Source organism: Tigriopus californicus, chromosome 5 (genome assembly GCF_007210705.1).
Source record: "Tigriopus californicus strain San Diego chromosome 5, Tcal_SD_v2.1, whole genome shotgun sequence".
NCBI classification, from domain to species: Eukaryota; Metazoa; Arthropoda; class Copepoda; order Harpacticoida; family Harpacticidae; genus Tigriopus; species Tigriopus californicus.
Window position 1 is genome coordinate 13227889 of NC_081444.1, and position 12648 is coordinate 13240536.

Here is a 12648-nt window from a genome sequence, read left to right on the forward strand (position 1 = left end):
GAGGATTTGTCCAAGGGATTATTTATTACATAAAAAGAGCACATAAAACGCAACTAAAACGAGACATGGACCATCGACTGACGTAAACGGTGATGGTGTAAGGTGGTAAATGCTCGGTTGGCCCTTTGAACTTGAACATAGGTCCATTAATCAAGAATGGTAAAACCGTTCATAAGGCCACTTTCAGTCTTGATTTGGGCTTTCTTCCAAGCACTGCCATCCGACAACTTGTGCTCTAAGCCCATATTATTCAATGGAGCCAACCCCAAACAAGCCCTTAAGATGTTCTCAATACAAGATCGTTGACGGAACAAGGCATTAATGAGCGGGGCTCCTGAAGGAACAAGAGGAGCTTTGCACAAGTAACCGAGTACGGAGAGTACATGGTGGAACGGTTGGAACGGCGAGTCGGCAACCCTGAAACGGAAATGAGTATCTATTATTACTTGGGTTTCCGCGACACATTGAGAGGGAGACCGCGTATGTCACTTGAATGTGATCCGTTGGAAGAGCTCGGTCAAAATCACTAGATCCAGGATCAAAGGTGAGGCCAACAGAGAATCTTCGCACGTGTTGTGAACTGCTATGGTGTTGAGACCGCCCATCATGATCTCCGAGGTGTACTCATCCATGGCACGTTTACTATCCCCCACGTATGGGACATACTTGATGACCACCTAAAAATGAACGTAGTTGCATTAGTGTATGGTAAACTCATTAAGTTTCAAGCGAAAATTCTAAACTTGTTTAATAGCATATGAATTGACTTAAGCACGTGTATGACATCATTGGCATCACTGTTTGTCTTGACGGACATTTGGGCCGAACGGGTGCCAACTGGGCAGCTCAAGTCAACAAATTGGTTTGTGAAATCAATCCAGGGTGACCAGATCTTGGATGAAAGCCACAGGGATCCCCAATGTTTTTTGTCGGTCCTTAAAATATTAATCAAAACGTGTCTCTTTGTTTCTCAATAATCAGACATCTTATCCCCCATGCATTCAGATCGGAGCATTGATCGTCTCTGACATTCTTAGAATTGAATTAATGAACCAGTTCCTCGTTTCGTCTAATCTTGCCTTTTGTAGTTTACGTTCTAGCTTTGACGTGGTAATTGAAGGCTTTCGGCTTTGTATTGCCAAATTGTTCTCTAGCCATTTTCCTTTGGCGTCCACCTTTTTGAAACATTGTTTAGCATCATTATAATTCTGCGATTCTGAAAACCTAACTATGAGTAACTGCTAGTATCATCAAATCCTTTCACATCGTTAAAAAAAGCTTTGCTTGTGCATATTTGATCATTTGTCACTCTACTTTTAAAAAGTAGAAGTCAATCTCTTTAAGATTGTTGAACACATAGTATAGATGTTTTCATTCGATTTTCAGGGGAAAAAAATTCTGGGCAGTTGTAAGGGTCCCATTGTTGCCTAAATCGAGATCTTCGTTGTTGTGAAGAGCCGGGAAGGAATATTGAGAGAAGTTTTTTCCCTAGTCCGTAATTCTCAACATTAGTTGAGCGAAACAATCCAAAGGGCCTGTCATATGTCCATAACCAATTTTTAATAATTAGTTATCTCTGTTTTAAGTGACATGGCAAAATTCAGCCCTATTTTTTTATTCGTGTGGAAGTCAATTTAGGCTTTTTTGGTTCCATAGAAATCGTGACAACCAAATAATGTCCTCTGGAAAATGAGAATCGTTCATTTGACTTGCTCGTAACCTTATGTGGTTGATACATTACAAAATATTTTGGTTGATTGCCCTCTTTTCCAAATTAACTTTGGTTTTATTCACTCTTGTGGATAATCCTAGGGCCAAAACAAATCAATGACTGTTTCAAGGGACTAGTTTAGTTTATCTTGGTCAAGGCATTCGAAATGTACTCGCAAGTCCTCACTCTAGCACGTAAGACAAGAGTTTTTGGGTTTCGTGTTGACAAGTATAGCAAGTCAGAAATTAATGTATACGTTTCGTTCACGGTTAAATCGCACCTTCAAGCCCTCGAGAACCCAGGCTAATTCGATCGAACAATGAAGCCCACCTCTCTTTCTTTTGGGGTTCCTTCATTGTTCAATAGCTGCCCTCAAATATTTGTAAGGAATATGTACGTAGCTGTTGATCCTGCAGCAGGATTTAAGTCAATCTTGGAAATGAATATTCAAAGGCTGGCCAGATCAGCCAACTCTAATTCGTTGCGAGATCAGATTACATATGAATATATAAGTGTTTCGTCTTGAAATGCTGGGAATTCCATTCTCAGTAGCGGTAAGGAAGTCCGCAAAAAGCAAGAAAGAATCTTGCAGATAAATGGGCTAAAAATATGTTTTTGAGAATGACGACTGACCACGCTATTTAAAAGTGATATACGAGCAAGAATATTACAGATGTGATTTTACAACCTTTTGGAACCAACAATGACTTTTGGGTCATCATATTTACTTGATTTGTAAGAAAAATCCTGACCCTGATCTCCAAGGACTATCAATGTTCCTAGAATAATGGAAATATCGGTAATATTTCAGAATTTAACGAAAATCTAGATGGCATCTGCGAATTTGTAAAATTTAAGGATTTTCGAAGTGACTTTTCATGGTAGCTGAGCGGTCTAATGTACCCGGTAGAGGCACGACATGGTTCCCCAGAGGGCGTGGTTTCGAGTCCCGCCTTCGGTGAAAACTTCATTTTTGGGAGGAGACGTGGTGTAGTGGTTAGCGCAGTTTCCTAACATGAGAGAGGTCCCCGTTTCGATTCTCCTCCCCGACTTTTCTCAAGGAAACTTTTAGACACTAACCATACCCACAGACGGAGAACCAATCTGAAACGGACTATGACACTGCCTATCGAAAATAGATTGGACGGTGTGATGGCTAGCTTTGCTGGCCGGGCGAGGCTCATCCCTCCGACCCTAGCACCTCAAATACAAAAAAAAAATCCAAAAATCAAACATGAGGAAACTGCAGATACTTCAAGAAATTTGAACCAAACTTAACCACTCTGGCCTTTAAAAAAACGTGATGCTTGGCCGTCGTGGCGTGTTTATTTAAACTGAAATATTTTGTCTAGAGCTCATCAGCGCCCATGGGAGATCACAACCTAATGTGGATCTAATTTACCCTACATAATGTCTTCAAGATTTTCAAGTTTTTTTCATTGGCAATGCAGCTCTCACTAGGTCCAACATAATCCCACTTCTACTCGGGATCTTAATAAAACTTACCATCTGGTCACCATGATCTAGCCTCCTTTGAGCAGGGTGGGCAATTTTGAGAATTAGCGTGACTTTTGGACACCAAGTGGACAAAAGTGTCCCAAAAGTGTCCAAAAGTGTCCAAAAGTGGACAAAAGTGGACAAAAGTGAACAAAAGTGGGCAGAATGTGTCCAAAATTAAGTACAATTGTGCAAAAGGGGATTGACAAGCAAACACTTTTAAACCCTAAATCATGTTATTTCTTTACCAAATCTAGATGTGAACCAGCAAATAGAATCAGTAATCAATAAAATCTAAGCTTTCTTCAAACACATAAATATGAAGTAACAACTAGCCTTTTCACTAACGTTTTTAATTTCCAAGATATACACTTAACGAAATTCGTTATCTTGATACAATACAGCTTTTTAAAGTCAAAACAAATATCTTTAATATATTTTGAATGTTAATAAGTCAAAGCCACACTATAATCAGGGCATTTGGTGGCTGGGTAATTTTAACAAAGATTAAAAAAAATAATTTTAAAAAAGCTTAGGAGCTGAATATCAAATATCCAATAATACTTCTCATATTTGTAATATACATAACATATTTATAAGGAGTGCATGAATTACACTTTTATAATACATCTAAAAACTAAGATATATGTTTCTTTAAGAAACATTGGGAATCTCATTTCCTGACATCAAGCGCATCTTTAAAAGTTAAAAATATGCCTAACAATGTCTCAATTAACTTACTTATGGAAGAAAAACCATAAGTATAGGAAAATATGTCATTATTAGATTTTAGCAATTCTTAAGAAATTCAATTTTTAATATTAGTACTTTTTAAGAAGAAATCCCAAATGACTGATGATTTTAAGTAAAACATTTTTGCAAAAAGTTAATAATGTTGAATAAATGAAGCCAGATAACCAGAATATAATGTTTAGCTATTTCAGTTTTTGAATCCTTTGCAACAGCTGCATTCTACTAGAGGGAGACTTTGTTCCCTGCTTGCTTTCTAATCTAACGTAAGAAAAAAAGAGTTAAGAACCTGTCTTTCAAATACCTTTTTTGGGTATGTTAGAGGTATATGGCAAAGGTTTTAAAGACTTATCTTGCTCTTGGAACCATCAATGAGCAATTTTTGAAGTAGAGGATAGGTTTCATACAGAATATCCTTTATATTTGTAGTTTTAAAGGTTCGTATTTTTGGACACTTTTGTCCACTTTTGTCCACCCTTATTTTTGGACACTTTTGGACACTTTTGGACAGGGGTGGACAAAAGTGTCCAAAAATGAAATGCCCACCCTGCCTTTGAGACTCTCTTATTTCATTCCATACCAACGTCATCCCAGCTGTACATTTGGTTTGCACTAACTGTGCCGTAATTATTACCATAGAAGCACAATTCCGGGCAATACGTGTTAACAAGTGGGCAAAAGACGTCTCAGGTTTCTAAATCTGGCTTTAGTAACTTACACAGTGATCGGGCTTTTCCCCATCTGCGTAAAGGATCTGATTGGATTGAACCATATCATCGACAACGTTGCTCTTGGAGATCTCTTTCGACTTGAACTGTTGCGGAGCGGATAGGTTTTTGCCGTCGTTGTTCCCCAAATGATTGTAGCTGGCAATCGATACGGGTTTAAGACCGGCGTTTACCAGAAAATCCACCATTACCGATTTGAACTTGGTTTGGCCCGACTTAAAGTCATCGCCACCAATGAACACTTGATGCTTCTCCGCCAGTTCCAGGCAACCAGGCACAAATGTATTCTGAGGGGATCCATTGATGTACGGGCACTGAAAAGAGACAATGATATTTAAGATCTAAACGAAAATGGATTATGAAGAAGGCTGCCTGGAGCCATTAAAATTGAAAAGTTTTTTCTTTTCTTTTTCAACTCATAGTGGGGAGTACAAACTTGACAGAGAAAACTCGCTTTGTTGGCTTAATTCCTATTTAGGCACGACTTCATACATAATTCACAAATGGTAATTCTACCTAATCAAATTTGGCATTCATTGAAAAGGCAGTACACCCAGTACACTTGTACCCATTCGACTCATGAAAGAACCACGACATTCACCGAAAGCAAACCCAAGACAGAAAGGTTGATTAATTCAAAACCGGGTCTGGGTTTGACTTGGTGGGAAAAGTATTTGCCTTACCCCTTCCAGAATGCTAGCAACTGCGAACAACGTGGATGGCGAAATTTCATTGTGGTTCTGCTTGATTGAGTCTAAAAGCTCATCGGCGGTGACGTTCACTCCGCTTTGAACTTGGCAAAATCTTTCTGTATTGGCAGTCCACAACACAACGACCTTGTCAACTTTGGAAGTCCTCTTGAAGTCCTGTATGTCTTGACGAATCTGTTCCAGTTGCTCATACTTGCTCCCTAGATTTAAACGTGGAGTCAGAACAGAAATTGTCGTCTACTATGCGCGTCATTTTACCAGAAATCGTGTTATCCGCCCGATCCTCTTGATTAGCCGCAATGAAATCCTTGTTGTAAATCGAAGCTCGAGGTTTCATAGTCTCTAAACGAGACCTTAGCTGGCGTTGAAGGTCGTAATCCAAGACCTTGGCTCGCTCCATGGCTTGAGCAATATTCAAAGAGGAAATGTCCCACCCGTCAAAGATGATATCGTTGGGAGCGACCATAGGCAACATGTCCTTCATGGGCACATAGACCTCGCCTTGAGGCGATGATCCCAACAAGACCGTTGACGCTTGGGTCAACGATCCAAAGTAGTTGGAACTTTTTTGACCATGTTTCGTGTTCCAAGTGGTACCTAACGAGTTGGCCAAACACGTGGCTGTCAAGGTTGAGCCATTATTGCCACCCCAACCCACCAGCATGACTCCCAATTTGGGTACATGGGTCTCGGTTCGAAAAGTAAACTCCGTGGACCTTGGATAGACCTACGTGGAAATAGAAAGAATGGACCCAATACGTCAACATGCATCGTTTGGCTGGTTGTGAGTGGACCAAGAAACCTCAAGTACGTACCTTATGGACACCATTCAGGGTTCGGACCTCGGTGGTTTCATACGAAATATTGGCCTCCACCGCATCCTTCGAGTATTGAACGTTATGGCTGTGAACCTCGACTTTGGGCATGGTTTATTTCGGGAGCAGACGTTGGAGATCAGAAAACGATGGAGGCTGAAAAATGAATAGGAGAGGCTCCAGGAAAAAGTCAAGACAATCCACTTAAAAACTCTGTCCAAGTGTTACTACTGTCTTTCAATAATTGCTTTGTGGCTCGTTACAACGGTTACTCTTTTGACATTTGATCAAAATTGTCGAGTGAACTCCATGGCACATGTGGTTCCTATTTGAACTGTAAGATCCAAATTATATAACGATTCACAACACAATGATTCAAAATGACAAGGCTCAAATTGCTGCGCCAGGGTATGTAATTGACCGATTAAGCGACACTTCGAAATATGCCAGAAAAACGAATGATTCGAGAACCATGGGCTCAAAAATAAATGAAGCAAGGGATCAAAAAGTTCACCACAATCCCGTTTTCCTCCTGTGGGAATCATAATCTTGGGAAAGATGAAGCAACAACCACATCCGTTGTTTCCAAAAGAACTAGCTTACGTGAATCCTGAATATGTCCTTGTATGGAAAAGTCATCAAATATTGACGGTTCTCTAGTAGAGTCTCTTAAAACAGAATCTGATACCAGGCCCTCTACATTGTGCCAAATATCGTTAGACGGTGCGCTTTGTAGATTATGGTTTAGTTTAGGATTTCTGTGAAGGCTTAGCAATCGATTAGAGGGGCTTTACTCATTCTTTTCCATCATCGTTATGTCTGTGAAGTCTTTGGACTAATCCATTTTCTTTGGGTATGTCAAGCAATGAAATAATGTACAAAAGTAGTAAGACCTGTGGCCGGAAACGTGCCACTTATATTAGAATGTATAAAGACAATTAAGAGTGTTCACGAATACAAAAATCCGAAAAGAAACAGGGGTGGGCAATATCATACGTGTTGATTTCGTGGAACATATAAAGAAGATACGTGTACATTCCAGCCATTGCTCTCCTTAATCATAACCATCTACAAACATTTGGGATCACACTCCCTGTGTAAACGCATGTGTTTTTTTTTGCGATTTAAAAAAAAGACCGTCATTTCGTATTGGCACAATGCACCCTTCTGTGGAAGAATACTTCTTAATTTTGGAGCCAATTTGTGACCTCATTTTCGAGAACTTTTAACTTTGGAGCAGTCCAATTCATTCGCAAACATCTGGGCTACTTCCTTGTACAACTTAAAAAAACTTTGAAACCGTCCCAAGAGAAGCAATCATCCTTGATTGCGTTATCAGTGATAGCCAGCCCCTAACCCTGTATTTGGGTTTAGCATCCTCAATTTGGACCACAACGTAATAGATCATTAACTATCGAGTTCAAAATGTCTGCTTGCGTGTTCTCTTTAGGATTCCGGATTTTGAAAATATGTGTGGTATTCACAATCACTTCACAATCCCCCTGTACTCTGTCCAGTGCTCCACATAACGGGGGTACACTAAGGTACAACATTTTGGAAAAACAAAGACAAGTGGTCCCAAGGGATAGTTCGCTCACGAAAAGACATCATCAATCCCAATAGCCGCCAATGAATGCCAATTAGTTCCACATGGTTTCCTTTCGTTCATCCGCTAGACTAGCCAGGCTTTGTTTTTTAGTCATGGTGCATGGAAATATTTAAAAGTGTTCCAAGTTCCATGCATACATGCTCGTAATAAAGACTAAACTTGTCCTTTGTGCCTCCATTGTTGGGATATAAATCACTCTAAATGGGGCCTTGACAAGTAAATGTGCTCAAGCACGCCATCATAGAAGTGGATTCCAAGAACCATGTTTCTCGTCGGAACCTCATCACAACGGGACTCGCTCCTTTTTATAAAAATGATCCAGTCATGGTTTAGGTGACATGACTTTCACTGTTTGAACTATCTTTGGTAGTTAGGCTTCCCGTCTATTTCAAAATAGTTGTTCCCGTTTCAGTCATCATCATGAGCCAAACTCTGAAGGCTTTTTTACGATAGCTCGCGTGGAAATGACTTGTTTTCCCCCCTCTCGTTCCCTCCCCAAGTTGTCCCACAAAAACCGACAAGGAAGACCATATCTTGATCACCAGGTAAAATTTCCAGGCAGGCTTCTGACTAATCGAGGTCCCTCGTTGACTGCAGTATTCTTGAAAGTTTGCAACTGGCCGAAGATAGTCGGTGGAAGAAGACCAAGAAGACCAAATAGAAAGAATTCCTGCTTCACTCCTGTCCAATTCAAAGCGAGAAGGTATTGATTCAGCAAAGCCAAGAAGAAGATAAAGCCCAAGTGACACCATTTTAGCCCACATGGACAGGACTAGGAGTGCCATGCGAGGAGGTTCATCCACATTTCTGGATGTGGAATCTAGGACTGGGCGGTCCCGACCTCAGGATGCTGTTGGCTCCCATCGAGAGCGACGAGGACGGAGGCCGAGTTCGAGCTACCAATCCACTTCCGCGGCCAATTCGTTTTCCTCGGCGAGTCCAACGCTCAATCGATATCCATCAAATCGAACAACCACCTCAGGAATGGCGAGTAGCGAGAGCTCGGATGGATCCAAGTCTGATGAGGACGCGGATGAGGCCAAAGAGAGCTCGAGTGCCAAGTCAAGATTGGCGAAACCGGGTGATGGGGAAGAAACGCTGACAGCTCGGAAAGTACAACAGTGAGTTTTTGTTTTGGTGTTTTTTTTTTGCTTTTTTTTTGCTTTATCATGAATTTGTTCAGATATTTGTTTGTTGAGACTTGGGAGACACTGGCTCTGACAACTGTGAAGTCAAATGTGGATCCACATGAATTATATATTGTCCAGATCACGGGTGGCACTCTTCGTTTGAGGGTTGAAATGTTAAAACTGTCCTGGCTTGTACATTTGGTCTGTTCAGGAACATTTAAATGTATTTGCCCCTTGCAAGTAACAGTCACACAGTCGTCGACGGAAAATTTGAATTCGCTCGGTGAGAAATCATTGATTTTGGTACAAGTTTGCATAAAGTTACATTCTGCTAGGCTAAAAATATAAATTGCTCATGCTAGAGAGCGTTTCGCGCAAGATAAAATTATGTTAATGACAAATATTTGAGCATTTCGACCGAAAATCTTTTATTGACTCATTTGAATGAAATCATAACGCTGAGTCTGAAACCAATCCAGTTCTTCCCATCCTTAAGATATTGAAGCAAGATTTTGGTCTGGTCAAAAGAAGGTTCCTTTCATGAATATCCGAACTAGCTGATTTGCCTAATCAAACAAGGTCATGAACATTTCGGAACCGACCTCTATTTTAAGAATGCGACAAAGCGTGGGAACCGTCGAACAGATGTGGATTGACCCCAACAACCTGAACTTTGAGTCCGATGGGCAAATCTCGGAGATCTCAGAGATCTGGAGTCAGTACGGAGACGAGATCGAGCCACACACCGAGGGCAAACTCCACAAATGGAACCCTAATCGCAAGAACGTCTCGACCAAGTTGTCCAACGAAGAGCGCGGTTTAACCGGAGAACAATCGAATAAACGAAGGTACATCACTAGTTGACAATGTTGACTGGCGATACCAGAATATTATTCCTAGCGATGATTTACCCAGAGGGTAATCCCAAATTAGCGCGCTTAAATCTTGTTCCAATAAGGGGACAAATGTGTCGATGAAATTGTACAATTTCTGATATAAGGACAGTTTAATTGTGTTAAAAAATCAAAGCAAATAACTTCCAATAATAATAAGACTTTTTTTCGTCAATAAGTTTTATCAAAAAATATGATCAATTCTCCGTTTAACAAAAGTTCCATCATTTTGACACAATGGCATTTATTTTGCTACAAGCCTGGACTTGCAATCGATCCTTGATATGGATGCATGGTATGCATATCAATTCATCTTGATGCATCATACAGCTGAGATAAGATTCCCAGTAGGGGTTTAGCAAGTCCGCAAAAAATCCGTGCTATTTTAGAGATTGCAACTGAGCCACTTTTCGGCACTTTCGTTTCATAATGAATGAATTTCATGACCCCATTTTCATAGAACATTGTAAAAAATTCGAGAATTGACTGGATTTGATATCAACTGAGCTTGCAACATTATATAACGTTACAAAACCATGATATTGTATTTAGGGATCTAATATGACGTAAATGGGCACTGCGTTATGACTTTTGGGCTCCTTTCAGTTGACAGAGATAATCCAACATCTCTACGTACAAAACTGTCCTCAAATACAATGACTTGTTATTAGCCAGCCTAATGTTTGTACAACTCAAAATTAACGGATAATTTCCAAGAAGATTATTTTCACATCCGATCTTTAGATATTACCCATGCACCTCGAAATCCAGAAGTCAATGCTGAGGCAACCATTCCAATAATGCTCAAAAAAGGAATTCCCATCTTCAGTTTTACTTTCCAAGTGTTCAAAAAAGACTCCACTTGATTAAATGGAGAGGCTCCCAATTGCAAAAAAGTTTAGTTGGCTCCGACACTACTTTTAGGCGCAAGAAAACAAGACAAAAAGACCCGAAGAAGATCATTCCTGGGATGAATTTTGTGCCAATCGGAAAAGGAGGAACTGGAGCTAATCAAGGGGAAGGCGTGTATTTTTTGGATTTCTCCTCCCAATTCAAACAAAGTCTCAAACAAGCCCGAGAGGAAAGAGATGCCAAAAAGAAATACGAGTACCTTTCGGATCGCGGAGGATCAAATCGATCACGATCCTCGGGCTTGGGATCAAGGTCACGTCCCAACAGTACAAATGAGGTGAGCTTGAACAAGAAAACAAGCACATGAATGGGTCCATGTAAAGGAAGTTTTCTTCGATGATATCTTTGCATGAAAGAAAAGGCTCTTTCCCTTTCCAAAACCTTAAGCTTGAAACAGACAAAAACAAAGCCAATCAGGTCGTTTTGGTTCGAAGTAATTGAAATCATACGAGCATTAGATTTTATTTTGTAGTTAGTTCGGAATCAAACCATGCACTAGTTAGATAGAAAAATAAACGCATATCTTGTCATGGACAAGGATCTTGTTAACTCATCAAGTGATATGGAAGGACGGATTTTGTAAATCGTTAGGGGAAATGTAATGATGATGATCAGAGTTAACATTTGAATTGCTTCGAATCAAAATGTTTACAAACCAATTAAACTCATGGTCAGTCGTTGGTTATTCATTTCTCTTTCTTAACCTTTGAAAAGGTAACCTGATAAACCCGAACAGATTCACTAGCAAAATTACCTCAATGAGTTAGTGTGTCAAAAATTTCATCTTCATGAAAATACCGATGGTTAGATTCATGGTTGTTGTCATCCCTTTATGGCATGGTATCTATCTTTAGATCTAGGAGTGCTTTCATCCCACATTGAGACGTAATGACACCGATCTGTCCAAATTATAGATATTGCGTATGTTGTTAATTAGCCATGTTTGTTAAACTTCAAAAAGCACATTCCAACAACTACTATATCCCAACGTTTCGTTGCCATTTCTCAAGTACAAATAATAGTTTCTTGGTGATTGCGTATGGTATTCCAAATGTTGTTTGTCTTCTCTCTTTAATGTGGTGTCGAAAAGCTTTGCTTTGATTGCAAATGAGACCAGTATCTAAAATGGTAATACCTAAAGCAATGAAGTGGACTCATATGTCAACGAGATAGTTTCTTAAGCCATTTGTTTCACGAGGGGAACACTCTCAAAATAGTATGTTGACACGTGTGTCTCAGTTTTCGAGGGTACATTTCTTCTGTAGGACAATCTTCGTAGTTCTCAATGTTCACAATGGATAACATCTCCTTTGATGCCAAACACGCAAGGAGTAACACGTAGATTTTTCTTCTTCTTTGGGGGGAGTTCTTTCTGAGAGGGTATTAGGGTTTCGAGATTAAAAAGGGAAAGCACAATCAAGAGGCGATGTATTCATTGTAGAAAGGATTGAATATATTTCTTGAGTTTTGATTTGATCTGCCTCAATAATTTGTTTTATTGCATTTGAATTTGTTGAGTGTCACACATATGTTAATTGTGAAATGACTTTCAGCTATAAAAAAATCAGTAGGTTGGTTCAAAAACAAAGTTTCGGAGGTAACACATCGAAAAAATAATTGATTCCAGGATATCTCTCACATAAGTACTGTTCCACGCAAATCAGACAATTTTTTGCGATAGCCAAGAAGTCAGTTTTGTAAGAGAACGGTTTTCCCCGGGCTATCCGATATTCCCAAGGTCAATTTCAAGCACATGTCTTGAAAAAGCTATGCGATATCAATTTGAGAGAAGTCAAGAAGCAATGAGAGGAGAAGCTGGTCTAAATATCCAATAAAAAGCAATTGCAAAAATATGTTCAGAGGGCCTTCTTTTCTTCGAAATTTAGCAGGCAA

The 12648-nt window shown here is 39.8% G+C and overlaps 2 protein-coding genes across 2 annotated transcripts in view; one reads left to right on the forward strand and one right to left on the reverse strand.

Moving 5' to 3' along the window:
- LOC131881470 (inositol-3-phosphate synthase 1-A-like) overlaps nt 1-12648 on the reverse strand; it is a 16364-nt gene continuing 3716 nt past the window's right edge. Inside the window, exons 2-7 of the mRNA XM_059228350.1 lie at nt 6212-6367; nt 5655-6123; nt 5370-5596; nt 4677-5000; nt 490-677; nt 1-417 (exon numbers count right to left, since the gene is read on the reverse strand). Of these exons, the coding sequence (XP_059084333.1) occupies nt 147-417; nt 490-677; nt 4677-5000; nt 5370-5596; nt 5655-6123; nt 6212-6322 (1590 nt within the window). The 5' untranslated portion in view covers nt 6323-6367 and the 3' untranslated portion in view covers nt 1-146. The remainder of the gene's footprint in view (nt 418-489; nt 678-4676; nt 5001-5369; nt 5597-5654; nt 6124-6211; nt 6368-12648) is intronic.
- The window catches only part of LOC131881473 (uncharacterized), a 25051-nt gene continuing 20965 nt past the window's right edge, over nt 8563-12648 (forward strand). Inside the window, exons 1-3 of the mRNA XM_059228354.1 lie at nt 8563-8941; nt 9565-9798; nt 10768-11032. Of these exons, the coding sequence (XP_059084337.1) occupies nt 8583-8941; nt 9565-9798; nt 10768-11032 (858 nt within the window). The 5' untranslated portion in view covers nt 8563-8582. The remainder of the gene's footprint in view (nt 8942-9564; nt 9799-10767; nt 11033-12648) is intronic.